The sequence below is a fragment of the Cheilinus undulatus genome, linkage group 10, assembly GCF_018320785.1.
Source record: "Cheilinus undulatus linkage group 10, ASM1832078v1, whole genome shotgun sequence".
Classification (NCBI taxonomy): domain Eukaryota; kingdom Metazoa; phylum Chordata; class Actinopteri; order Labriformes; family Labridae; genus Cheilinus; species Cheilinus undulatus.
Window position 1 is genome coordinate 16,298,796 of NC_054874.1, and position 25,763 is coordinate 16,324,558.

The 25,763-nt window shown below is 40.4% G+C and overlaps 2 protein-coding genes across 7 annotated transcripts; one reads left to right on the forward strand and one right to left on the reverse strand.

Annotated features, from left to right (window-relative positions):
* Nucleotides 1–718: 718 nt before the first annotated feature.
* On the reverse strand, nucleotides 719–7,397 carry LOC121516413 (stem-loop binding protein). 2 transcript variants are annotated; one of them, XM_041797701.1, is made up of 8 exons: nucleotides 7,236–7,397; nucleotides 4,820–4,948; nucleotides 4,599–4,712; nucleotides 4,444–4,509; nucleotides 4,218–4,340; nucleotides 2,635–2,790; nucleotides 2,438–2,546; nucleotides 719–1,345 (listed from the first exon to the last, which is right to left on the reverse strand). In XM_041797701.1, the coding sequence occupies exons 1-8, from the start codon at nucleotides 7,292–7,294 to the stop codon at nucleotides 1,274–1,276; spliced, it is 828 nt and encodes a 275-aa protein (XP_041653635.1). In that variant the 5' UTR covers nucleotides 7,295–7,397; the 3' UTR covers nucleotides 719–1,273. The 2 variants fall into 2 exon arrangements, with proteins under 2 accessions (XP_041653635.1, XP_041653633.1); XM_041797699.1 differs by having other exon boundaries at nucleotides 4,444–4,515; nucleotides 7,236–7,396.
* A 531-nt stretch (nucleotides 7,398–7,928) lies between these two features.
* Nucleotides 7,929–25,688, forward strand: ccdc142 (coiled-coil domain containing 142). Of its 5 annotated transcripts, XM_041798224.1 has the most exons (18): nucleotides 7,929–8,225; nucleotides 10,904–10,983; nucleotides 11,213–11,253; nucleotides 12,220–12,265; nucleotides 12,904–13,157; nucleotides 13,785–14,003; nucleotides 14,140–14,993; nucleotides 15,377–15,669; nucleotides 16,718–16,804; nucleotides 17,319–17,504; nucleotides 17,654–17,820; nucleotides 19,222–19,365; nucleotides 20,233–20,347; nucleotides 21,793–21,970; nucleotides 22,267–22,377; nucleotides 24,491–24,591; nucleotides 24,766–24,922; nucleotides 25,161–25,688. In XM_041798224.1, the coding sequence occupies exons 2-18, from the start codon at nucleotides 10,923–10,925 to the stop codon at nucleotides 25,270–25,272; spliced, it is 3,126 nt and encodes a 1,041-aa protein (XP_041654158.1). In that variant the 5' UTR covers nucleotides 7,929–8,225; nucleotides 10,904–10,922; the 3' UTR covers nucleotides 25,273–25,688. The 5 variants fall into 5 exon arrangements, with proteins under 5 accessions (XP_041654158.1, XP_041654160.1, XP_041654162.1 ...); XM_041798226.1 differs by lacking the exons at nucleotides 7,929–8,225; nucleotides 10,904–10,983; nucleotides 11,213–11,253; nucleotides 12,220–12,265; nucleotides 12,904–13,157 and adding an exon at nucleotides 13,192–13,262; XM_041798228.1 differs by lacking the exons at nucleotides 7,929–8,225; nucleotides 10,904–10,983; nucleotides 11,213–11,253; nucleotides 12,220–12,265; nucleotides 12,904–13,157 and adding an exon at nucleotides 13,207–13,234.
* The last annotated feature ends 75 nt before the right edge of the window (nucleotides 25,689–25,763 follow it).

The following is a 25,763-nucleotide window of genomic DNA, read 5'->3' on the forward strand; positions in this document are numbered from 1 at the left end:
AAATCTGTTTTGCACAAATCTGTGACTCTTTATATATATTACTTCAGCTATAAATACATACAAATACTGTGCATACACAATTCATTTTCTTATTTTAAATACACCAGATCTTTGTAATAAAGCATCTGATGATTTCAATTATTGCTTTTCCTTCCACCCTCTAGGACTCACAGCTAAACAGGCCCTGTAATTAAAAATACGTTTTATTGTATTGATTCTCTCTTAAGACATTATTTATCTGTTTTAGAAACCCATTTCTTTAGTTTTAATGGTCAACATTCATGATGCCTTGGTATCATGAATATAGAGCCATTTAAATTTTAATTATTCTGGTAACCACTTATTTCCCTCACAGAAAAAATATACAGATATGTATTTTAATCTGGTTGTAACTCTCCTCTCCACTATCAGTACAAATAAATGTTTATATTGGTATTCAATAAACAGAAACATGAGAAGAGGAGCCTTTCACTGTTTTCTTTTGACCTGTAGCCCGGATGGGGATTTCACTGTATTTGTCATTTGTTTTTGTTTTTTTTTGACTGTTCTTATTTGCTTTGTGTGTAACTTTGTGTACAGAGTGTGTACAAAAACTAAACTTGGGGAATAAAAGACTGACATGGGTGTAAAATTGTAAATTCACTGAGTTAACAACACTTAAGTCTGATTTTTGGTCCAAACTAGTTCCTTCTCCTGAAAAAAAACCCACACAATTACATGTTTTTTCTTTTTTTTATTTCAAAGTCTTCACCATGAAGTAAACAGCAAACTGTAAACAATAACATTTGTATTAAAAAAACAACAAAATATAAACTAATTACATCCCGGAATGACTGAAGAGAAAACACTCTTCGCTCATAAAAAAAGTACACACCAAAAAACATAACATGCCACGGATTCATTCACTCAAATATTAACACTTTGTTCTTTCTCCGTTTACTGAAGCTGTGAGTTCTGACGGTTTGCATGTATGATGTAAGATAAAATATAGTACGGTAAAACTTGCATGTCAAACATCATGTCCTTCACTCATTAAACATCATGTCTAGCTTGCTCTCAGTGCTTAAAAGGAAACAAATGAAATTATTAAAGACTCCCTGAGCAGATAATAATCATCTTTAAAAAGATAAGGGGAGAGTTTGATGAAAGAAGAGAAAAAAAAACCTTGCACCAGTGGAGCACAGTGATGCTGCATATGAACAGATGCATTCTGGGTAACATGGAGGGAAGAAATGGATCAACAAGTTTTTTTTATTCTTCTGCTGACGAGGAGCTATGACATGTCAGGCTCTGCCGACAAGTCCGTCTTTTGGAGTTTAACCGGAGTCCCCATACAGTCGTCATCCTGAACACAAAGAGAGCACAAACACTCAGGTCAGTACTGAAACATCTTTACAAAACTCAGTTTTCATGATGGCCGTTAAATTTTCAAAACAGGTGGTGGTAGCTCAGTCCAGAGTTGATGGTTGAAGTCCTACTTTCCTCAGTCTATTGATACCTGTTTTTATTCTGTCCTTATAGCATAAACTCACAGATTATTTCATTAGGTAAGCTTTTTTAGCTGCTCATCATTGCAAATTTCTAATTAGCCACTTTCATGTCAGCAACCAATGTATTAAGTCATGCAGACATGAGGAATACAATGTGCTGCCAAAGCAGAAAGATAGTTGTTTTGAGCCAATGCATACTCTACTCCAACAGTTCTATGCTTAATGCCTTCCCTTTACTGCTCAGCAGAGCCAAGCAAGCCTCAGGGCTCCAATGTCTAAATGATCTACTGCACCATAGAAGCAACCTAATGACTTTAATGCATTTAGTTATTTGGGCATTGGAGCCTTGCAGCTTGCAAGATGTTTTTGTGTTTGCTTCATGATAATCCTTTTGGCTAAGCACCTGCCTACCATGGTTTGGATGTGTGATCAGAACTTTCTTAAAGACAAAAAAAAAAAAAAAGCATGTAACATTTCTGCCTTAGAAAAGGAATATCTTGGTGTGAAACAGTTTTGGATTTGTCAAAACTTAAAGGGTGCCCCAAAAATTTGCACAAGTACTTGATCAGGAGATGTCAATGCAAGCTTATAGGATAATTATAATCATACAATTACTTTTATTCTTTTCTATTTTTCCCTTATGTTCATGTGCTGCTTGTTTTTTTTTCAAGAGTGAAGAATGTTCAAGTTTTAAGTTTCATAAATATATATGACACTGATGTTGTAAAATCAATTCAAACTACTCATGTTTAATAAATCACATGTCAATATCAATCATGTAATCCTGATAATAATTTTTGCCATTACTGAGCAGTTGTAGGTACTGACATTATTGGATCTTCACTATAATCACATCAAAGTTTAAAATCCTGGTATAGTGACAGCCCTATTCACAGTTTCCGATGTTCTTCTGATCTACTGAGCAGTGGTAAGTGACTGAAACTGACCTCCAGTGAAACGCTGTGAGTGCTAAGCGGGGCTGGTGCATCCTGGGGTTCTGACAGGGAAGGGAAGTCCAGCTCGATGTCCATCACATCATCGAGACCAAGCTCATCTCTGCAGAAACAGTTTAGAACAGGGATGAACATGACGCACATGTCTGGATGAACATGTGTTCTCTGTGAACCTTCTCACTTCTACTTACATGTCATTGAGGGTTTTGTCCCCGCCCTCTTCTGTGGGGGGGTCCCAGGCATGCAGCTTAACCTTCCACAGTTTGATCTGCTGGTCCCATGAGCGCCGGCTGTACTTCCTGAACTTGTTGGGGGTCTTAGGGTGAACTCCAGACTGGCGCATGTGTCTGCAGGAAACATTGAGGGGGTCAGTTAATTTACACAAAAAGTATTTATACGACACTCAACTATTAACATTTATGGTAGGGTAGGCTGGGAAATTAGCACCCACCACCAGCCAAGTTATAAGACTATAAAGACAAAATAAAAAAACAAATCAGAATTTGAAACTCAAAGATTTTCATTGATAACACACAGTAAACAATAGTGACAAAGCATTTTCTTTGCATAGACTTGTTCTCCCTTCTCCTGGGGACAAAACAGTGACAAAATAAACATTCTGTGACTAATGGTTTTCAAAATATCTAAATAAATACAAGAGAAAGTCCATGCGCTTTGTTACAGTTAGATTCATTTGTGCCTTTACTTTAAGCAGTAGAGAAGCAACTGGTCGACTACAATTCCCACGGTGCTTTGCATCTAAACGTTGCCCTCAACAAATATGGCTCTGCCCACTGAAGAAGCCAAAGTACATGATCAAAAATTGATTAAAAATGGACAAAAAGACGCTTATTATGGGATCTAATGCAGTGGATTTAATATTTAAAGACCCCGAAAAGTCACCGAAGTTCCGGGCTCCCTAGAACGGCATCCTTAAGGGCTACAGAGACATCGAGGGTAGCAAACAAACCGCAAAATGGTCAGCTTTCAGAGTCTGTCAAAAGTTTACAGTAGGCTGTGTGCTGGAATTGTTTGACTCAGTATCATATGAGCAGTGTTGCAGCTAGTCTGTCTACTAAAGGTGTCTTTAACCTAATGCTTGCTAGTTTTAAGTCCTAGATAGTTTAAAAAAACTGAAAAAGTTAATTTTCAATCCTTGTACACAGGGCTGAACAATTTGCAAAAATAATTTAATAGGGATTTCTCCCCCAATATTACAATTGTGATTTAATATATGATTATTATTATTAGGTTCCTCATCTTATGTGTTTTTCAACAAATTCAAGCAATAAATCATTCAACATTTTAACCTACCTTCAGTTAGGAACACTTCCATCATATATTTAACTATTTTATTGTAAAATGGATATGAAGTTTTACTTGGAAGAGAAGGTTCTGCTCAAAAGATGCTGTTTATTCTGGGATCATGGACCCAACAATTGCAACACCATGGTTTCACATTGTAAAATCATTTGCTTGCAATTTCTGATGGATATGCTCCTCTCCTACATGCTTGTATTGCGAAACAGATGTTGATTTGTCTTGTGCTTCTTCTTCTTTTTTTTTTTTGACACTGCAGGTCATTGATAAGAGAGATTTTGATTTGTTTAATCAGTTCAACCACCATCTCTACCACTTATCTCATTCCCATTTCACCGAGCATTTAAAATCAAGTGACACCAAAACAAGTATCAAAAGTGATGAAAATTTAAAACCTTACATGAAGCCCATGCAGTACTGTATTGTTTCATCTATAACATGTCTGTGTACATACTTGGGCACTTCTTTGGTGTAACGGTCATAGGCCAGCGTGTTCTTGCCGTAGTTTATCTGCTTCTGTCGCCGCAGCAACACCGACTCGTCCGTCTCTATGTTGTCTTCCTCTTTGGAGTCACAGCTAGAAAAGAAGCAAACAAACCTTCAATCATATTCACTGTTTGGTTTGTCTATGATCATAAAGACGTTTATAAAGCAGGTCTGTGTGAGGCGAGGTGGCTTACCTCCCTGAGGAGCCCGAGGAGGCCTTTCTCTCTCTCTGGGTGGCGTCTCCTCCCAGTATCCTCCTCCTGTAACTAAACACACCAAAAGTGAGCTAGGAGCAGGCGTTAAACAAATCATTGATACACACTGAGGATCGGAAGCGGAGTTTACTTACCGCTGCATGTCTCTGTGCACGTCCCTCCTCATCTCGTCATCCTCCACCTGACTGCCCCAGTCCGATCGCCGGCCACAGCGAGACACGGGGCCAGCACTCTCTGGAGTCGTGAAGCTATTGAGCAAAGGCAACAGAATAAATCAGAGAAAGGGAGCAAGATTTACAGTATCAGGTGCCTTCTATCTTACAGGATGGGTTGTGTTGCAGGCGTGTTAGAATACCTATCATGTCTATCATCATGGCGGTCATCATCGTGTCTTTTTTCTCTGCTCTCTGTGTCTCTCTTGGTCCTCAGATTTCCATCGATCCCTCTCTTCCTGCTGTTGGACCACCTAGACGCTCCATGGCTCCTGCACGAGGAGGACATAAAGTTTGGTTTAAATATGGGTCATCATAATACCGAACTTTGATATGACTCAAAAAAATTGACATTATTAATACTTGTTTGATACAGCAGTAACAAAAATAAGAAATGCAAATTTTTAGGAGTTAACTGATCGGGCTAATGCCAATACTTATTAGCACTAATTCATGAGATAGATGACTGATATGCATTTATTTTGAAAACCAAAATAACGTGACAAAAGTAAAAACTGCATGATCATCAAAATAATGTAGACAATAAAGAACTAGATCAGTCAACAAAAGAAATGGCCTAGAGTAACACAGCGGCACCCAGGCCTTAGTTTTGATTGGCCAGTACTTGTTAGAGATGCACTGGTACCACATTTTTCCAGACCAAATATGAGAACTTACATTTGAGAACTCACTGACACGAGTACAAATACGAGTAGTAAAAATACCATAACTGCACTTAAAATCATTTTTTAAAGTTTGTTTTATTTGTATAGATGTTCTCCTCTTGAAAGTTTATTAGTGCATGGTTAGTAGTCTGCTCCACTCTGTCATCCCAATTTATGGTAAAATATCACCAAACTGCAGACATAGCTCCAACTTTGACAACATACTCACATACCAATTACAGCATCTGCTATGCTGTATGAGCATGAGCACGAGTACTTAGGCTTGGTATTGGCGATACCTGACATCTATGCACATCTACTTTTCAATTTGTTGCTCTTCTTTTAATAATGAAACACTGCGGAGTTCTGACACAACTCATAAAAAAGTTTCAGCTCTTAACTACAGCTTGTTTGATTTTATAACACTCAAGATAAAAACTGATTTGTGTCATTTCCAACACTGTGTCAGGAGCAGAGAATTAATTGTAATTTGAGAGAAAACCCTCCTTTAATGTGGCACTTTTTTTTGCTCACTTAGATGATGCCTGTCCGTGCATCCAAGAATTTTCTCAATATTCCTTACTAATTGGTGATTAAAACAAATTTGTGTTATGCCCACATCAAAATACAGACTGTCACAATAAGTGGAACAGATACATTCTAGTGCAACTATGACTTGGTGTTCATTTCAATGGAAAAAAGGTTGACAAGTGTATCCGCTTAAATGTTTTTTTATTTACACATTAGATATATACAAAAATGCAATATCATACAGCCCGAAAACTATTCTTCCATATCTGTGGTTCATGTTGGATTTTATGTTGGTGGCCATAGTGTGATCCCTCATTATAACTTTCACTTCACGGAAAATGAAATCTTACTTTCATTTGAGTATAATGTATTGTGTTTCTTTCCACCCACGGTAAATTCCCCAAGATGTCAATTTTCACTATGAATTAATATCTTACAATACCACTGTAACCTCTGTATATGTGAATGTTTTCGCCTGAACTTTGTATCAATCATTATTTCAATCGTTTTAGCAGAATGGGAACACTTAACATTAGCAAACTCCCGCCATTGTTCTGTACGGTTACATCTACAAAGCCTGCTGCGTATTATTCAGAAATCTTTCACATATTTCAAATCATTACTGCACACATTTAATGTAGGATACTGTTGGTAAATTCACATTAACCTGTCGTTCAGTATTAGTCTAGACCTAGGCAATAACTTTAGCATTGCTTAGCATGTAGCCGTGTTATATGGCGGTTAGCTCAGTTTAGCGCCTTTATTTTCCACACAACAGACAACTGTAACTGTGCAGTGCTAGCTGCTACAACTATGTGGCCTATAACATAAGACAAGACATAAAGAGTGCTGCTGTTTACATGTTATTAAACAAAAAGAGTAAAGCTAGCGCCCTGCTAACACCGGTGCTTTGGTTTAAAGAGTGACCGTGTAATCTGGCCTCTTTGACCGGAAAACGTCCGTGGTTGTCGGAGTTACACTATATGTTGAATATGTTTAACACCCAAATCAAAGTTTCTATGTATAGTATTTCATTACAACTACTAATATACTTCATATCGTTAACTTGAACATACGGCGTTAGCCAAAAAGTCTTCAAATGACGCGGTCACTATTTAAACTGCAACATTGGCAAGCAGAGTTTGAATCTTTAGTTTGCCTTTACTAGATTAAAATCAGCTACATCAGGCATACAACTTCAATAAATAAACTTTAAGTCCTCCAAAGGTTTTTAATGAACAAATTCGGGATAATAGAAATATCAAGTGGTAGTTATATCCGACCCAAAGTGGACAAAGACGTGATGAAAACTGATTTTAACACTTTTTCTAACAAAATTAAACTAAAACAAACATTTTCTCACCTGTTCTCGTGTTCTCTGTTGTGTTTTTCATGTCGTGTTCCTCTGTCCATCTCAGACATTTAATTAAAATTGAAGATACAAAGTTCTTTAGGGACTCGACTAGTCTCTACGACAGCTCGCACAGAGATACGCGCCAACTGAGAGAAAGACCGCGGATACAAACAATACAAAAGATGACATCACCGGAAGAGGCTGGGAAAGTGAACTTTTCTTCTTCTGCTTCACATATTATTGCGGTTGTAGTTAACGTTCAAGTGTTACCGCCGCCTGCTATGCTGGAGTGTGGGCTAGATCCAAATGTAATTTTTCCCCCATAGTTTCTTCTTTATCCATCCCCCCCATAAATAGACTTTCTTAGACCACACGGATAACTTCTATCGCTCAATTTTTTTCATCACGTTTCGTTTAAATCACAATTCTACTGATGGGGCGTGGGAGGACACCAGCAGGTGGCAGTGTGACAACAAACTGCAGTCTGAGTACCCAATCGCTCAAGTTTTTTTCATTCTTTTTTGTTTGTTAATTTGTTTTTCTTGCTTTTTTGTTGTTGTTTTTTTAAATAAAAAATACATTTTTATTAAATACTGAATAACAAAAGACATTTCTTTTCTTCTCCATGACGAGGCCTGTTTTCCATAGCAACCGTAACGCCGTGTCCTGGTTGGCTGTGGCTGCTTCCTGTGTTTTGCTAGCAGAAGGTATTTTAAACACAGCGTGATTTTAAAGCAGCTTCACGTCGAGCGACGGATTATCAGGTGTGAATTAGGACACACGGAGCAGGCCTCTTTCCCTACGTGGGAATTGTATTAAATACCTTTAGAGATAGCAGGTGTTTGTGACCTGATTAAAGAGCCGGGAGTTGATGCTAACAAAGCTAACGCGAAGCTAAGGATTTCACTGAAGAATATCGTCAGGTGTTGGGGACAGGTGTGATGGTGTGTGGTCAGCATGAAGCAGAGATGGAGGTGTGGACAACGAGTCTCCTGCTGAGTAAGAATATCCGTGTTTTGTTTTTTTTCTTGTTTTTTTTTACATCACGCTTTACATAAAGAAATAATGTGTCGCATTATAATCTGTTTAACCAGTGAGTCTCATCGTGAACAGCAACAGTCTTCACAATGTGATGGTGATATGTAAGGTTGTTATAACATCAGAATTAGAAACTTTGATATGGTTCTTGAAAAAAATCAAACCAAGTTGATATCTTTTTAATACCACGGCATCAAAAACTACACACAATAGTGAACAATGTATTGTTTTTGTCTTTATGTCTTATAACGTCTCAAAATATAAGAATATATAAAAACATCAGTACAAAAATGATGTATGACACAGAAATGTTGACTTTCTGGAAAATGATGCTCTTTTAACACAAATTACTGCATCGATGCGACGTGGCATGGAGTCGATCAGTGCGTGACACTGCTGAGGTGTTATAAAGCTCAGGTTTCTCTGATAGCAGCCTTCATCTCTGTATTGTTGAATCGTGTTTCTCTCATTTTCCTCTCGACATGTCCCGAGAGATTCTCTATAAGGTTCAGGTCAGGGCAGTTGGCTGGCCAATCAAACACTGTAACACCATGGTAAACAAACCAGTTTCTTGTAGTTTTGGCTTCACGGTAAGCAGGTGCCAATATCCTGGTAGCTGGCTAACAGCATTGACCCTGGACCAACATCCATCGATGACATGGCATCTCAAACTGACTGTGAAAAGTTCTCACTAGATTACAAGCACCTTGGATTCTGTGCCTCTCTGGTCTTCCTCCAGACGTTGGGACCTTGATTTAAAAAAAAAGGCATTTAATTTCATCTGAAACCTTTTCTTACTACATCTTTCCCTTCCAGTCAACTTTACATAAAGTGCATCCAGAAAGTATTCACAGCGCTTCACTTTTTCCACATTTTGTTATGTCATAGCCTTATTCCATGATTGATTAAATTCATCTTCTACCTCAATATTCTACACACAATACCCTATAATGATAAAGTGAAAAGGTTTGTTTGAAAATGTATTAAAGATAAAAAAAATAAAGAAATAAAATGTACATAAGTATTCACAGCCTTTGCTCAGTACTTTGTTGAACAATCTTTGGCAGTTATTACAGCCTCAAGTCTTTTTGTGTATGATGCTACCAGCTTGGCACCCCTATTTTTGGGCAGTTTTTCCCATTCTTCTTTGCAGAACCTCTCAAGCTCCATCAGGTTGGATGGGGAGCATTGGTGAATAGCCATTTTCAGAACTCTCCAGAGATGTTCAATCGGGTTCAAATCTAAACTCCAGCTGGGTCACTCTAGCACATTCACAGAATTGTTACTCCCTTGTTATATTGGCTGTGTGCTTAGGGTTGTTGTCCTGATGAAACATAAACCTTCACCCCAGTCTGAGGTCCTGAGCGCTCTGGTGTAGGTTATCATCAAGAATGCCTCTGTACATTGCTGCATTCCTCTTTCCCTCATCCCTGACCACCCTCCCAGTTCCTGCTGCTGAAAAAACATCCCCCACAGCATGATTTTGCCACTACCATGCTTCACTGTAGGGATGGTATTTGCCAGGTGATGAGCAGTGCCTGGTTTCCTCCAGACATGATGCTTGGCATTCAGGCCAAAGATTTCAATCTTTGTTTCACCGGGCCAGAGAATTTTGTTTGTCATTGTCTGAGAGTCCTTCGGCTGCCTTTTGGTAAACTCCAAATGGGCTGTCATGTGCCTTTTACTGAGGAGTGGCTTCCGTCTTGCCACTCTACCATACAAGCCTGTTTAGTGGATGTCCTTCTGGATATTTCTTCTCCCTCCACAGAGCAATGCTGGAGCTCAGTCAGAGTGACCATCAGGTTCTTGGTCACCTCTCTGGCTAATGCCTTTCTACCCGATACCTCAGATTGGCCAGACGGCTAGCTCTAGGAAGAGTCCTGGTGGTTCCAAACTTCTTCCATTTAGGGATGATAGAGGCCACTTTGCTCAGTGGGACCTTCAATGCTGCAGAAATGTTTTTGCACCCTTCCCCTGATCTGTACCTCGATACAATCCTGTCCCGGAGATCTACAGACAATTACTTAGGCTTCAAGGCTTGGTTTGTGCTCTGACATGCACTGCCAACTATGGGACATTATGTAGAGCAGTGTGTGCCTTTCGAAATTATGTCAGATCTACTGATTTTACCACAGGTGGACTCCGATCAACTTTTAGAAACATATGAAGGATGATCAGTGGAAACAGGACGCACCTGAGCTCACTTTTAAATGTCATACTTTTGTCCTTTTTTTCAATATATTTGCAAAAACTCAAACACTTTTTTCACTTTGTCATTATAGGGTATTGTGTGTAGAACTTTGAGGTAAAAAATAATTTAATCCATTTTGAAATAAGGCTGTAACATAAAAAAAGAAGTGGAAAAAGTGAAGTACTGTGAGTACTTTGTGGATGAACTGTACATATGCTTTGTTACAGCACTCTGAGAACAGCCTGCCCTTTCAGCAATGACTTTATGTGTCTCACCCTCCTTGTGAAGGGTGCCAGTGATTGTCTTCTGGGCAGTAGCAAAATCAGCTGTCTTCCCAATGATTGTGGTTATGTGTACTGAACCAGAGGGATAGAATAAAGGCTCAGGAAACCTTTACCAGTTGGACTTTTCCACAATATTCTAACATATTGATGGGTTTGTGTCTCAGCTCTGTGGCTTGTTCAGGGATGGATCACAACAGCAGTGAGCTGCTAGGAGATCCCGGAGGAGAGGCCACACAGCGCACAGGTAATAGACATACATGCACACTGAGTTGAACTTTTTTTTCTTTACAGCTAGACACAAACTAAAGAATATACTGTCACTTTTTCAAAGCTGGAACCTTAATGACCAGTTATTGGTCAATCAGAGGCCTGACACACAGAGACAAACAAGTTCTTATCAGCTCACATTGGCGTGTGTTTACTGCTTACAGTGTGTAGTTGTGTCCTGATGGTTATGTGTTTGTTTCTTATAGACTGGGAGACAGCCGAGTCCATCAGTCCAGAGAAGAAGCAGGTATGTTTTTGCGTATATCCTTAACTTTGCAAAGCCCCTGGGTTGTCCATATTCAATGTCTGTCATCTGGCAGATTCATGTTTAAAATCTTTAAGCTGATCCGCTTGTGGAACAATCAGCGTCATTTGAGGAGAAAGCCGCAAAACGACTTGCTCCACTTACAGTGAAGAATTTTTTATTGGCATGACAATGGCTGCCTGTGAAGCTCCTCTTATGTAGTTTATTCTTTGGCTGCACACCTACAGCATATTTTCTGTTGCTCCGTTTGTCCTGTAATGACCTTGACAAGCAGAATGTTCATCAAATCACCCCTAAAGTTTTTTTGGAAAGTTTCTGCCCTTTCCTTTCCAAACACAGTGTATGGGGTGCTTCCCACATAGACGTGAAATATATCCCATCCCATGAATGAGTGAAAGTGTCAGATTATTATATTCGAGGGCTGTCAGGATAGGCCTTAATTTTGTTAAATTAATTGCTCCAAAATTTCTTGTTGAAAAATGTAACACAGAACTATGATACCACAAAAATGGAACAACTTTTTATACAGGCCAGGTACTAACCCTGCCACACTGTAAGCTTGTACTTAACATACAGAAAAAACCCTCATAACATCCTGGTATTGTAAAATACTCAAACTTTGTAAAGAATTTTCACATTTAGTTGGTGTGTCAGTACTCAGAATACCCAAATATATGTGCAGAAATACTGAAAAAGGTTTGTTTGTTTTCTTTATATGTCCCCTTGTGGCAAAAGCAGATCATCTACTGCAAAAATCTTACCAAATGTGTTCTTACCAAGTGTATTTGTCTCATTTCTTGTTAGAAATATCTCATTACCCTCAGTTTTGAAATGACAAGTCCAGATAAATCTTCTATTTCAATATGTAGAAAGCATAAAATAAGGAAAATGACTCTTGATGTAACACTAAAAATAATCACTGACATGTTTGAATGTTTTATTTTTCAGAGGAGAGGCCCATCCTGCTCAGGGACAGAAGATCAGAACTCTGATGGTACTGTAAACACTGTAAAAACCTGCTCTGTTAGATTTAAATATATTTTTCTTCATTCACCAATATCTTGCATTTTTTCTTAATTTTGTTCTTGAGGATTGTTCTAAGAGAAAACTATGTCACATTCATAATGTGTCCTTGAAATGCTGAAATGTTCTCTCATGTATTCTGGGCATAAGACAGCAGAGCTGTGTGCAAACACAGAAGGCACACAGGAGTCAGAAGAAAAGTAGGACGACATCAGTAATGTGCAAATTAAAATTAACCGTAAAAACAGTCACACTCCAAGTATAACAAGTACTTTGATAGTTCTAAAGTGGATGTAGTGTTTCTCAAAATAAAACCATAAATAGATACATTGATATATTTAGCACAGTAGTGGATTTAAGATACATGTTATACACATCTTGGTTTTTCAGACAGTGCTGTCTTTAGAAACAACATGCATTGCGCTGTAATAAAAAAGAGATGCAAAATTTGAGTGTGTCAGAATCTGGTTGGGTGGAAAGAACAGATTTCTTCTTAAGAACTTTTTCATTTATTCCTTCTTTAATTTGGTAGTGATATTCTGGTCTTTTGCATGTGTAAGTGCTGTCTGCAGCATTTTCACATTCTTCAATCCTGTCCCCCCTCCTCAGGTTCCTGGTCTCAGAGGTCATTCTCTCGCTCTCTGCAGCGGGCAGAGTCATTACTCCGCAGCACCTTCAACCCCAGCCTCAGGTGGCTATTTAACGTCCGCAGTCAGGATGATGACGACATGGAGGAGGGAAACTTTGTGGTCGCTCACAATCTGGTGTCCCGCTCATCTGCACGCCTCCTGAGGCTGCAGCATGCTCTGCTCACTGTGGCCCCCCAGTGGCAGCATGTGGGAGGAACGCCTGGGTCTGCACAGGTGAGCTTAATCCCAATCTCCCTTTTACCACAGCCACTTAGCCCTATCCCCTGTGTTAAACGAGTTCAAGTCTACGGGTAGGGTGTCCTGATTCTTGTTGAAACGGTGAGGTAGGATGAAGTGAAAGGGCTCAAAGGTCCTTCAAACAGAGGGGCACTCTCTAAACTGAGTGTTACGGGAAATCTCCCAGAATGCCTTATGAATCATCAGCAAGATTTGGATTTTAGCATTGTAATTAACAATATAAACACTACAATGAAAATAATTGTAGAAAAAAAGCATATGCATTGTTTTAAAAGCTTGAAAAGCCATTATTAACAATCAGTTCTGGGAATTGCAATGGATTCTGGGATAGGTACTTCTGTAAATATGATGATAGTCTTGTCCTTTTGCTTTTTTCTCGGTTTTCTAATCCTGTTGAATCAAATGTTTTATTGTCACTTGTATTGAGGCAGATCATTGGCTTGGTTCCAGCATTAAAAAATTGATGTAAGGATTTTATAAATTGTCAGTGGATGTTTTGAGCAGGGATATTAACTTCAGGACCAAAAGCTGCCGAGAAAAGGGGCCTGTCACTTGGTCAGAATAACACTGCAAGTCTCTCTCTCTCTCCTCTTCCTCACTCAGGTGTGTGTAAAAGGTCCTCCAGGTGAGGGTGGCCTCCTTCTCCTGCCTTCCCCCTCCTCCCCTTCTCTGCAGGAGAACTACATGGCTCTGAGGAGGCTGCAGGAGCAGCGCTCTCTGCTGCTCTTTATCCATGAGTTCAGCAGGAGAGCTCACCTGGCAGCAGGCTTTATCTCCAGAGTCACACAGCTGCTGGAGAGAGCACACCTGAAGCTCAGCCAGGTGAGAAACATCTGCAAGAGAGGCAGAGCAAACATAAAATCATAAAAATTGTCAAAAACTTATTTCAAGATTTTCTGGAGTTTAGTTCACAAAAACTTTGTGATCCACAAAACCATGTTTTGTTTGTCCCCCTCAGACTCAGTCCTCGTGGTCCTCCTTCAGACCAAGTCTAGTTTCCATTGTCCAGGAGCTGAGGGTCCACCTGGCTCATTGGTCCAGTCTTACTTATCGGGCACGGTCAGACGTGGACCTGAGGCATGCGCTGGTGCAGCTCACCAGGCTCATTGATCAGGTCCGTCAGAGTCTGGACCTTCTGGTCCTGCAGGCCCTGGTCTTGGTGGAGCGCTACGTGGTCCTGGTCCTGGGCATGGTGGTCCGGTCTGAGGTGGACAGCATACCTGTGGAGGTGCTGGAGGAGGTGTTGGGGGCGGCGGGCGTATTTAATCACACAGTGGGGGAGCTTAGAGTCCAGCACACTGCCACCCAGAGGAGGACTTGGATACTGCAGCAGGCCCACATCCCCACTCCAGGTCCTGGTCTTCCTTCCGGCAGAGGGTGTCACCCTGCAGGAGTCGGGGTCCGGGATCTGATGGTCCTGTTAGCCCAACGTCATGCACACACTGCCCCTTCTCACCTGCTGACGCCCCCCCGGGGGAGTCTGGACCATTCAGACTGGACCTGGGACCAGCTCATAGACAGCATAACACTTAAAACCCCTCCGCAGCAGTCTGCTCCACCCACATCCTCACAGGCTCTTCCTTCAGATTCTGGTTCTGAGCCTCTGTGGGGGGTCCAGCAGGACCAGATCTCTGTGGAGCTGCTGGTCCGTCTGCTGATCTGCTCTGGTGATCCGCTGCTTCCTGTGACATCACAAACGCCTGAAAAATTTGATCAGTCAGCTGACAGGACCATTGGACACGAGCCAGACCTGATCCAGGACCATCATAAGGACTCACCGGAGACGAGATCAGCAATTGACACGTGGACCAGGTAACAACTCTGACTTAATGTGTCACTTGAAGAACCCCTCAAAGTACACATAACCCTTTAAAGAGCGGTTTCACGTTAGGGATAATTGTTTGGTACTGTGCCAGGGCTCTAGGGTCGCCATGGTCGACTCAGGACCTTCGTAAACACTATTTTTAATCTTTTAGAGAGGTGTCTTACTGTTTTTTCACACTAGGCACTATTAAATCAAATAATCACGTTTAAATTTCACGATGTACATCAGGCCTTCACATAACACATCATATGCTTATAATACATGTTCTATGTACTTACATATTGTTACATATTATTGAGCATATTATTGTGAATGTGCTGTTTTCTTCTGTACTCCTATGAATAAATATCTTACATTTTCTTATGTTTAGCCCAGGTGTTGGTGCAGACTCAGAGAAGGATGTGCAGCCTGCAGTAACGGAGCTTTCCTCGGACAGGCGTCAGCGCTGGTCTCCCTCAGTGACGTGGTTAGACCTTGGTCGGTCGGCTCTTTGTGCTCAGGTGCTTGAACAGTACCGCCCCCTGTTGGTGACTCTGTGCAACAGAGCTCTGTGGCTACACCTTATTGCCCCTCCACCTCCAAAATGTGCCTCCAGCATTAATCTGCAGGCTCCACCTACCAGGATCAGCATCGTGAACAAAGTTCGACTGGCGGCACAGACAGGTAAGCAGGTGGGCTAAAAGTGGATTTATGTTTTCAATTTAGGGCTGTCTGTGTCAACTGAGGATGCACAATAGTAGATTTTTGTCGATATGTCAATTATTCCAGCTCATTTTAGCTGATACCCATACATACTCAACACCAAGGGTCACTCTTGTAGTCGAACTAACTTGCTATTAAAGTTAATTGCCAAATTAAACAGCAGGTTTGGGTGGTTCTCAAGGCAATCCTGACAAAGTGCTTGAAATAAAACCAAAATTGCAATGTTCTTAGATTTAAAAATGTAACTATCTGCTGCCTTATAATGCACCAATTTAATCTTGAACTATGTTGGTATGTACTTAATGACTGATATAGTGGCAAGAATTTTTAATATCTGTTGATACCAATAATTAGATTTTGAGCTATTTACCACTGCTGACATCATGCTGATAATATCATGCATCCTCACTGTTGATGTGTACAAAGATAGAATTTATTGCTTGCTATAGATAAAAAATGAAAAGTAGTCAAGTCAAGGGGCATAGCCTTCTTTTCAAAATGAGTACAATATGGTGAAAACCTACATTTATTCTAAAAACACATCCTCTAAATGATGGCACTTCATTTAAACGCATTCAAATACCTGTACAGATGGTAGGTTTTTATTGTTTTTAGTAAGTGTTTCATGAAAAGTTTCTTACTAATGTGCTAAGTTTATATGCATTGATTGATATTGTTCAGTTACAAAAAATTGTTATTTGAATAAATTAAAAGTTGGCTGTGTTGAAGGAATTTATTTGTGCCTATAATATATTAGTATATACGTACTAAATTGATTAAAAAATGCATTTGAAAAATTGTTTCTTTCTAAATTTGCATATTAGAGTTCTGATTAATGGTATAATAGTGTATAATTTTCCCATAATATCAGCACTGAAATGTCTGTAAATGGTTCTCTCGTGTTATTAATATAGTTTATTAATATTTATTTTTTAATCATATTTATTCAAGCTAATATTTTTATAATAATAGATGTTTTCTGATTTTTGTCTTCTTTGGTTTGCTGTAGATCGGCTTCCAAACAGGTTCAGGAAAATGCTGCAGGACTTTAGTCAGTATCTGTTGGCCTCTACTGCACATGCTCAGTGGGACTATGGTTAGTATACTCACATGCATAGAAATAGAAATAATGTGAACAGGCTGATCAGCTTGATTGGCTTTATGAGTTTTATTGTCAACCTGTTTTGTAACGATAAATGATATTGAATGAAAAATTATGTGTATTGTGATGTTCCTTACGTTAACCTTTATGAGACAGCAATCAAACACACAGTGGAGAAATAAGGCTCAGCCTCATTTCTAAGTTTTACCCCAACCCCTTGATTTTGAGTGTCCCTTTTACCTTTAAAATGTAGAAGTAGAAAAGTAGAAATGTTCAGTATCAGTGTTGTGTCTGTTTACGTAAATGTTGTCAGTCACTACTGATGACGTATAAGGAACTTGAAGGGCTGTCCCATTTCCTAGGAGATGATTTCACCAGTAGTGGGATGGGACAAGGGGGTTACTGGGATTGAGCCAGAGGAACATTTTTGGACAATTTAGTGGTGAAAAGGTAGGATTTGAATTCTGAGGATAGAGTTAACCTAAAATGAAAAAACACTCTCTCTCAGAGGTGTGTAGGAGTTTAGGCTCCACCCTGAAGGACAAGTGTCTCACAGATGTAAACCGCCAGCTGACCTATGAGCAGAGCAGAGGTGTGATGATGTCATCAACCATGGAGCGCTTCCTGTGCCTGCCTCCTCCTCTGATGTCATCACTTAGCAGCTGTCAATCAACCAGCAGGAGCACAAATTCAGGTAATGTGTCACTGCCTCTGCTGATAATGAAGAATCAAGTATTAACATGAAAAAAGCTGCCTGTTCAGCTTGCCTTATGTAGTTTATTCAGTGGTGGCAGCACATGGCTACACTGTTAACCATTATTAACTCTGCCCTTTCCCCCTCAGGTCATCTCACCCTACCCCCCTCGATGCTCTGTCTGCATAGACACACCATTAGCTTAGCATTAGCCACTGTACAGCTGTCTACAGTGTGGGTCATGTCCAAGTCCTTCCAGTTCCTGTCGTCCTGGAGTCTCAACAAGTTCCTGCTCATCACCCAGGGAGACCTCAAAGTACGTCCATCTTTATGTTTACTCAAGCACTTTTATGTATACTCTTCATGAACAGGCACATTTAACAAACATACCCTGCTGTGAATGAGACATTTTCATTTAAAATAAAGACTAGCCGCTTCACTCTTAGGTCATCTGAGACAGGAGTGTTGTGCAAAGACCCATGTTGGTCTTTTCAACCAATTAGAGACAAGCTTCTACTGTAAGCTTCACATTACTCTAGACACTTCTCTGCTTGTGAGAAAAACCGTGGTGGACGTTCAGTGCCAGGAAGCCATGGGTGGAGATTCCAGAGAAGCAGGGTTTATTATAATCACCAAGATGTGACAAGGAGCACAGATTAGGATTGGGCATACAATTTTATTGTAAATCAAAAAGCATTAAAAGAGATATTCTCTTGCTTCAGGTAAAAGGTTTGCATTTAAAAAAACACAGAGCAGACAGCTCTAGAGAAAGGCATGTTGAAATGAATAGACTTAGTGATTGAAAAATACAAAAGCTTAGGTTTTTCTCTTTATCTTCATTTTTCGTTAACTAGTTAAAAAAAATTTTCAATGAACAATGTTTTTAACACTTGCATCGCCCTTTTCTTCCCTTACACATCTTATTGAATAAGAACTTTAGATAGCTGTGGTCCCAGAGAGACACTCTCTTTATCATGAACAGAGTTCTGCTTAACCAGAGGGTATGATTTCTTGAAACATCTCCAGGACAGCATGCGTCAGAGAAACCCACATACTTGACATTCAAGCTAGCTTGATTATTTCTTGTCTTGACTGAAGTTAGCAGGTGTGTTCTCCAAAACTGGGGTCCAGGCTACTGTGTGCCCCTCTGTGTCAATGCACCAAGCATGCCTCTGCATGGACCAGGTCATTAGTTGCATAGCAGCTTAAATAATTCCGTTGATGCATACAGGACCAAACATCTCATCCTAACAGTAATTTTAAGGGAACATAGTTGGTACAGTGTTAGGCCGTGTTTGATTATGTCAGGGTTGATGATATTGGGCTTAGTTAACTTAATTTTTATATCTTCAAATGGCACATTCCCTCTGAAGATTTATGTTTTCTCTCTTAGTAATGTTTGACTTTTTTTCTCACATCTCATTTTATTGCTGCTATGTACTTTTGATTGCTTTTTACCCCATTGTTTTCTTTTAATTGCCACTGTCCTCTTAATCATTGGTCCTCTTGGTCTAAATTTACAGAGCTGGGTTCCTGCATTTCCCAGGTTTTTATGGGTTCTTGTCAAGTAATGTCTTAGTTGTCATGATATTTGGGTGCTATACAAATAAAGTTGCTTATACTCTATATTAGTGTACAGAGTTGGTGATAACTATTGTAGTTTTTGTCTGTTGATCATGTATTTATCTTCTGTGTTTTGGGTTTTTTATCCATTCAGGTGCTGTCAAAGTCTTTAGAGGGGATGCTTCATGAGATTCAGGCCTCTGAAAGTCCATCTGCTCTTCATCATCATCACCATCATCATCAGCCCCTGCTGAAGAAACAGCTCAGCGATCTGAACACAGCCATGTCTCAGCTGCAGGTGACATTTCTCATACAGCCACATTTTTATCATATTATTTTCATAGGCTAGATCCAGAAGGCAGCAGGAGCTAGTCAAAATCTTTGAAAAAGTCCCCTCTACTCCATAAATCTTATTTTGGTCTGAAGCAGACTATAGTAAGGAATGTAAGCCTTGAAGTCGTCATCTGTACCTGATGTGACCACACAACCGTTAGCTTTTTGACAACTCTTCCTCTTAGAAATGTATATTTCTAGCTCTATCTTCCAGTCTGTTTAAGAACAAAAGAAGCGTTATGAAGGAAAGGTGAAACATTGTCAGGAATTTTGACCAAGTCCGGCCTGGATTACTGAGAACCTTCACGGACAGGGGTTTTCACATTAGGAACTGTTGTTTTGCACTGTGATGGAGCATGACACCCCCCCACCCCCACCCCCGATGGTCTGCTTTCACATTAGTAATATCTTTCCATGCCCAAGCACACTTGCATAAGTACACAGTTTGATACAGTAGGTAGTGATTTGCATGTAGTTGGTTTGCAAAGATGTCAGAGAAAGAAGACAATCACAACTACTCATGCCGACATTTTTTTTATGCTCTGTGTGGACTCTGTGGGGTTCATCCTGCTAATACGGATATTTATATGGACCCAAACAATGTCCCTCTTCCTGGACCTGGAGACAAATGAATTTGATCCGTGCCCAGTTCCCTAATGTAAAACCAGCCTTACACAGGGACTGCAGGACAAGTAAAAATACATTTAAAAAATCTATAACACTGAGGATGGGACATTATTCCAAATAGTGGAGTAGTCACTGATGAATAAGGATTGTGTGTTTGCTTTTTTTTTTTTAAACCTGATTGGGTTTGTGCATGTGTGTGTGTCAGACATTCTCCTCGGTGGTGCTGCAGACGTTCTCCAGAGACTGTAAGAAGATGTCCGGAGAGATCTTTGAGCAGACGATGCCTGCTGCCGTTCACTGGAGACTCAACCTGCGGACAGGTACAACAGCTGATCATGACATCATAACATAGCAGCTGGGGTACAGAGACATAACAGCTGATCATGGCAACAGAATATAACCCCAGGGGCAGGATATTTATCTTTATTTAAAATCTGTTAAATCAGTAATGCCTCATTGAGAGGTAGAGCCTTATTTAAGGTGCGTCCTGGCAGAGATGGGCTGTACCCCCTTGTTCAAAGTTATAGACAAGAAACGCAGAAACTATAAAAAACACAGATTAACCATCCAAGATCAAAGTCATTAGTCAAAGCATCTAAAGCCTGATGCATCTTCCTCCAACACCTTCAATCTGCTTAAAAAAGATTTAAAGAAATCAGTTCCCCACACCCAAATCCTCCTGCGGCAGACATGACAGCACAGCAGCAGTACACCTGTAACTCCTTTACCTGCTTACAGCTGCACTTTGTACCCTATCTACCTCCAGAGTGAATACTGCAGCTTCAGGAAATTTTCACATGAATAAAGTCACACAAGTTTGATAGAAGTGGGTTAATAATAGCCTTTTAGATAAGGATATGCCAGGGATTTGGTCTGCAAGTGCGAGCCAGCCAATGTGATCATAAACAGTACAATGGTGTTGGGAATCGAGATTTGAGTATCAGACATACAGCCAGATAAATGCATTGTATGTTTTTATACTTTGTGTAGCCTAATTTACAGCCTATAATCTTTAACTCTACAGCCTGATAGCACCACTAACAAATGCAGAAACCTTTACAGCTGTTTGATAGACTTACATTCTGACAACAAATTGGACAGAGGTATATAGAGTCACAGAAACAGTGAGCATAATAACCATGCATAATTGGAATGGCTGCAGAGCTGATTTAATGGAAACAACACAAAAGACCTTTGAAACTTACACTTAACCATGATGCTGTTCTTGTCCCTTTCATTCAAAAACCCAGCATAGAGGGGATAATTCCACAGTGCAATCTTGTCCTCTCTGCTATCTCAGTTGCTCAGTAGGCTAGCGACACATGCGTACTGGCACAGCTGTGTTTACCTTCCGCTGGCACGCTGCTACGTGCCAACTTGCAGGAAAGAAAGAAGGACAAATGGTGCAAATGCTTTGTGAAGCTTTTTTTCTTTCTTTCTTTCTTTGCGGCCACAGAAGAGAAATGGGGATTGGGGATTGTTTTTACACTGATGGGTTACTTTTATGAAAATGCAACTAATAAGTGATCACTTGAATTGTGAAACTTGTGCATTCTATTAACTTGTGAAAACAAAAAGTAATTTGAGTATTCTAATGGATTGCAACACTGATTACCAGTTGTATTGCACTGTTTGGTTTGTATCTGTAAGCTTTGAGAGAGTGTGCAGAAATAGTGAATGCACAAAGTAAACACAGATTATGGACAGAAGAGTGGAGTATCAACAATCTTTTCTTGTGTAATGCTGATTGTATGCTTGTGGGCAGGATTTCCCAGCAGTCCTAGCGCCTATGCTTCTGAGGCAGCTCAGTCTGTGATTGGTCAGGTTTTGGAAGGCGTGGCTCCACTGTCTGATGATGCCCGTGTGCAGGCTCTGAGCATCACCATGACGGCGTTCATGGAGGCATGGATGGAGCATATCCTCAGACACAGGATTAAGTTCAGGTTAGTTGGACACGACAGGACAGCAGAACACAAGTGAGGTTGGACTGTGATCAAAAACATGCAGTCATGAAACAGAAATACACATCTCACTTATACACTGAATTACTAGAGATTTCTATCAGTTTTTGGCATTGGCATACTGAGAAGTAGTCTTTAATACTTTGCTTGGATAAGCTGCCTGCTGAAAATGGTTTAGTATCCAACAGCTCAGACCTTGCCATACCACATGCATGGTACAATTTTATCTACGTTGTCTGTATTATTCGTATATTAATAAGAAGTATGGATGTTTTCAGTGTACAGGGAGCTCTGCAGCTAAAGCAGGACTTTGACTGCATCAGAGAAATGATCCAATCAGAGCAGAGCGGACTGTCATCTGATCTACACCAACGACTGCTCAGCCTCAGGTAACACACTCCTATTTGTTCTCATCTCCTGGTCATGGCGATGTCACCGCTCTGCACTCAAGCCATTTGTTCAGGTGTAAGCTTGATGTGTACATCTCCATCAAAGCTACATTGTATAATAGACTGAAGGTCAGCACAGTGCTGAATCATATGCAGAAGCCCACACAGGTATCTGATGTGCACTTCCTCATAAATATTGATACAACACAGGTCACAGGCCCTGTGACTGGTCTAGCCATTAGCACTTGGTGGTTATCAGTTCCTGAGTAATTTCTATAGGCATATTTTCGTTATTCTGCTGTGAGATCCAGTATATAGCTGTTGAAAAGGTTACAACTAGTCAAATCTACTCGCAAACATCTGAAAATATCAGACATGCATTGCCTCAACTATGTCTATATGAGAGGTTGAATGAGTCCAAAAGATTTCACCATCCTCCGCATCAGCTGATTCAGGAGCCATACTCTATCTCATCTGATGTCTCCTCTCTTTTCTTCTTTGCAATAATGGCAGAAAAATCAACTGCTGATCAAACTTTCCAACTCCAACATAACATACTTACTTTCAGTCACCATAGTTTCCAGTATACAAAAAAGCTGGAAATGAGGCAGCATGACTAGGAACGTGTGTGTAAATCATGCTGTAGACCAGTGTTTGGGCAGAGGAATGCAGAGCAGCACAGACATGTAAGCACCACATATATGTGGTGCTTACAACAGCGTAGGTTGCTATGGTGTTGATTTGTCACAGAAGTATTAACCAGGCTTTTACCTTCATTCAAACACTGGCTGTGTCCTAAAGCCCCCCCCCCACCTTATGATGCAAAATACCAAAGATTTTCAAAGTGTGGAAGAATGAGCCTCCACTGAAAGAACATATAACGTCTGCTACACCCTCCACAATCCCTCACAATAAGTGAAATGGGGATCCCCAGAGTGCAGTGAATGTGTCTCAAGTGATTGTAGTATAAAGACACCTGTGTCTGGAAGGTCAGGGGATGGATACAAAAAAATCCAAGGTGCTAAACATCCCTGAGTCCAGTTACATCAATCATCAAGAAATGGAAGGAACATGTAAATCTACCTAGATCAGGCCATCCTCGCAAACTGAGTGAGTGTGCAAGAAGGAGACTAGCGAGAGAGGCCACCAAGACACCTATGACTACTCTGTAGGACTTACAAGCTTCAGCATTTGAGATGGGAGAGACTGTACACAACAACTGGTGGCCGGGTCCTTCACCGGTCAAAGCTTTATGGGAGAGTGGCAAAGAGAAAGCCACTGCTGAACAAAACTAATTAAATATGGACTAGAATTCACCAAAAGGGATATGGGAGACTCCATGGCCAAGTACAATAAAGTTAATTTGCCTGATGAGACCAATATGGTGCTTTTTGGCCATCATACAAGATGCTGTGTTTGGTGGACACCAAACATTGCACATCACCACAAACACAACATCCCCACTGTGAAGCACAGTGGTGGCAGCATCATGCTGTGGGGGTGCCTCTCAGCAGCCAGCACTTGAAGACTGGTAAAGATAGAGGGTATGAATGTGGCAAAATATAGTAAAATCCTGGAGGACAATCTTGTTCAGTCTGCAAGAGAACTACAGCTTGGGAGAAAATGTATTTTCCACCAAGACTCGTAACTCAAAGCATACAGCAAAAGTTCCACAAAATGGTTTTAAGACAACAAGGGGAATGTTTGGAGCCGCAGAGTCAAAGACCAGACCTCAATCCAATCGAGAATTTGTGGCCGGACTTGAAAAGGGCTTTTTAAGCGTGATCCCTGACGGAGCTTAAGCAGTTTGGCAAAGAAGAATGGAGTGAAAATTCAATTTGTCCAGATATGGAAGCCTGATTGAGACCTATCCACACAGACTCAGTGCTGTGATTGTAGCCAAACGTGTAGCTACTAAATACTGCCTCGAATGGGTGGAAAAAAAAAATCTGTTTTTCACTTTGACATTAAAGACTTTATTTTTTTTGTGTAAAATTCTTTGTCAAAAAAGCCAAATTATATAGGCCAAGATTGATTTATAAGATAAGTTTAACTTATCTGTGAGACTATAAATTCATGCATGTGTTTTGTGTGTGTTGCTGTGTGTGTGCAGGGTGTTCCAGCAGGTGGACTCTGCTGTTGTGTGTTTGTTGCAGCAGCCTCAGGGGAAGCCATACCTTCGGTCGAGGGTGTGGGAGCCATTCATACACTGCTGTGAGTATCAGACATTACCTTTAAATACACCTGGAGGTCACAAAAACATCTGTGGGCAAAGCCTTGTTACAATAATAAACTCTAATGACTACAATATGTAAATTTTAAGTGAATACAGACATTCACCGGCTTGATGAATGATCAATTATGTGTTTAATCGGTTTGTGTGTGCAGGTCCCTCTCACAGAAACAGCATTGACTCCATGGTGGGCAGCAGTATAACCAACCTCAGGTGTATGGAGGGGGAGGAGCTGACTGACCCCTCTGTAATGACATCAGACATCCCCCCTGTGGACCCCTCCTCCCCTGGAGAGCCTTACCTGGCCCCCAGGTACACATTCAATTAGACAATTCAGCCAGACCATGTGACACACACCTGCTGTTTGTACAATTTTTCAGTGAAGATTCCACAGACAAAAATCTCAAAGAAACTCATGGGATCAAACTTGACTCCAGAAGAAAAACAAACATGGAGGACAGCTGACGTTGTCACTGCTGATTTGGGCAAATGAAGCTTTGGTCTAGTATGCAGCCAGCCTAAGATTGTCTTTGTGTTTTTAATGTCTTAGTGCAGCTCTGGGTTCGACTCAGCAGGACTGGTTGGACCTGAGGATCCACAGTAGCTCCACTCGACGCTGGAGACTGCCTGGACTGCACTGCCTGGCCAAGACTGAACCATGAGGAACTCAAGACCAATACAACAGACCAACAGGACCATCATATACCACCATGGATGACCACAGAAAACAATCAGAGATTGCATTGCTTATCCAAGAAGGAACCATAAAGAACCAGAGACCATCACAGAACAATAGCCAGCAGGAACCACCATCATTTATCGTCACAGATGACCACAGACAGCCATCTGAGACCCCAAGCCGTCTAAGACCAAAGCATGATCCAGCCCAGAAACACGTAGATAAGTCAAATGTTCGTTAAACAGGTTTATTTACTGTTTAGGATGATTATTTTTTAAATAAATAAATCATATTTATTCTTTGCTTATTGTGTTAATGATAAATATTTATGCTTGTAATTGCTGCTTGTTAAAAACATTATTTTTGTATTCTTTAATAAAAATATTTTGTATTCATATATTTGGTATCCAACGTGTTGACCATCACTGAGTGCTGTTCGTTCTGTATCTTCTCCTTAAATCAAATAGATAAAAC

Bases quoted from the DNA above. Each gene is read 5' to 3' on its own strand.
- LOC121516413 (XM_041797699.1), bottom strand. From the start codon at position 7,294: ATGTCTGAGATGGACAGAGGAACACGACATGAAAAACACAACAGAGAA. The intron at 4,516-4,598 runs GTAAGTAAACTC...TGGTGTGTTTAG, and splicing joins GTGCACAGAGACATGCAGCG to TTACAGGAGGAGGATACTGG. The intron at 4,341-4,443 runs GTAAGCCACCTC...CTTCTTTTCTAG, and splicing joins TCCTCGGGCTCCTCAGGGAG to CTGTGACTCCAAAGAGGAAG.
- ccdc142 (XM_041798224.1), top strand. From the start codon at position 10,923: ATGGATCACAACAGCAGTGAGCTGCTAGGAGATCCCGGAGGAGAGGCC. The intron at 13,158-13,784 runs GTGAGCTTAATC...TTCCTCACTCAG, and splicing joins GAACGCCTGGGTCTGCACAG to GTGTGTGTAAAAGGTCCTCC. The intron at 24,592-24,765 runs GTGAGTATCAGA...TTGTGTGTGCAG, and splicing joins GGAGCCATTCATACACTGCT to GTCCCTCTCACAGAAACAGC.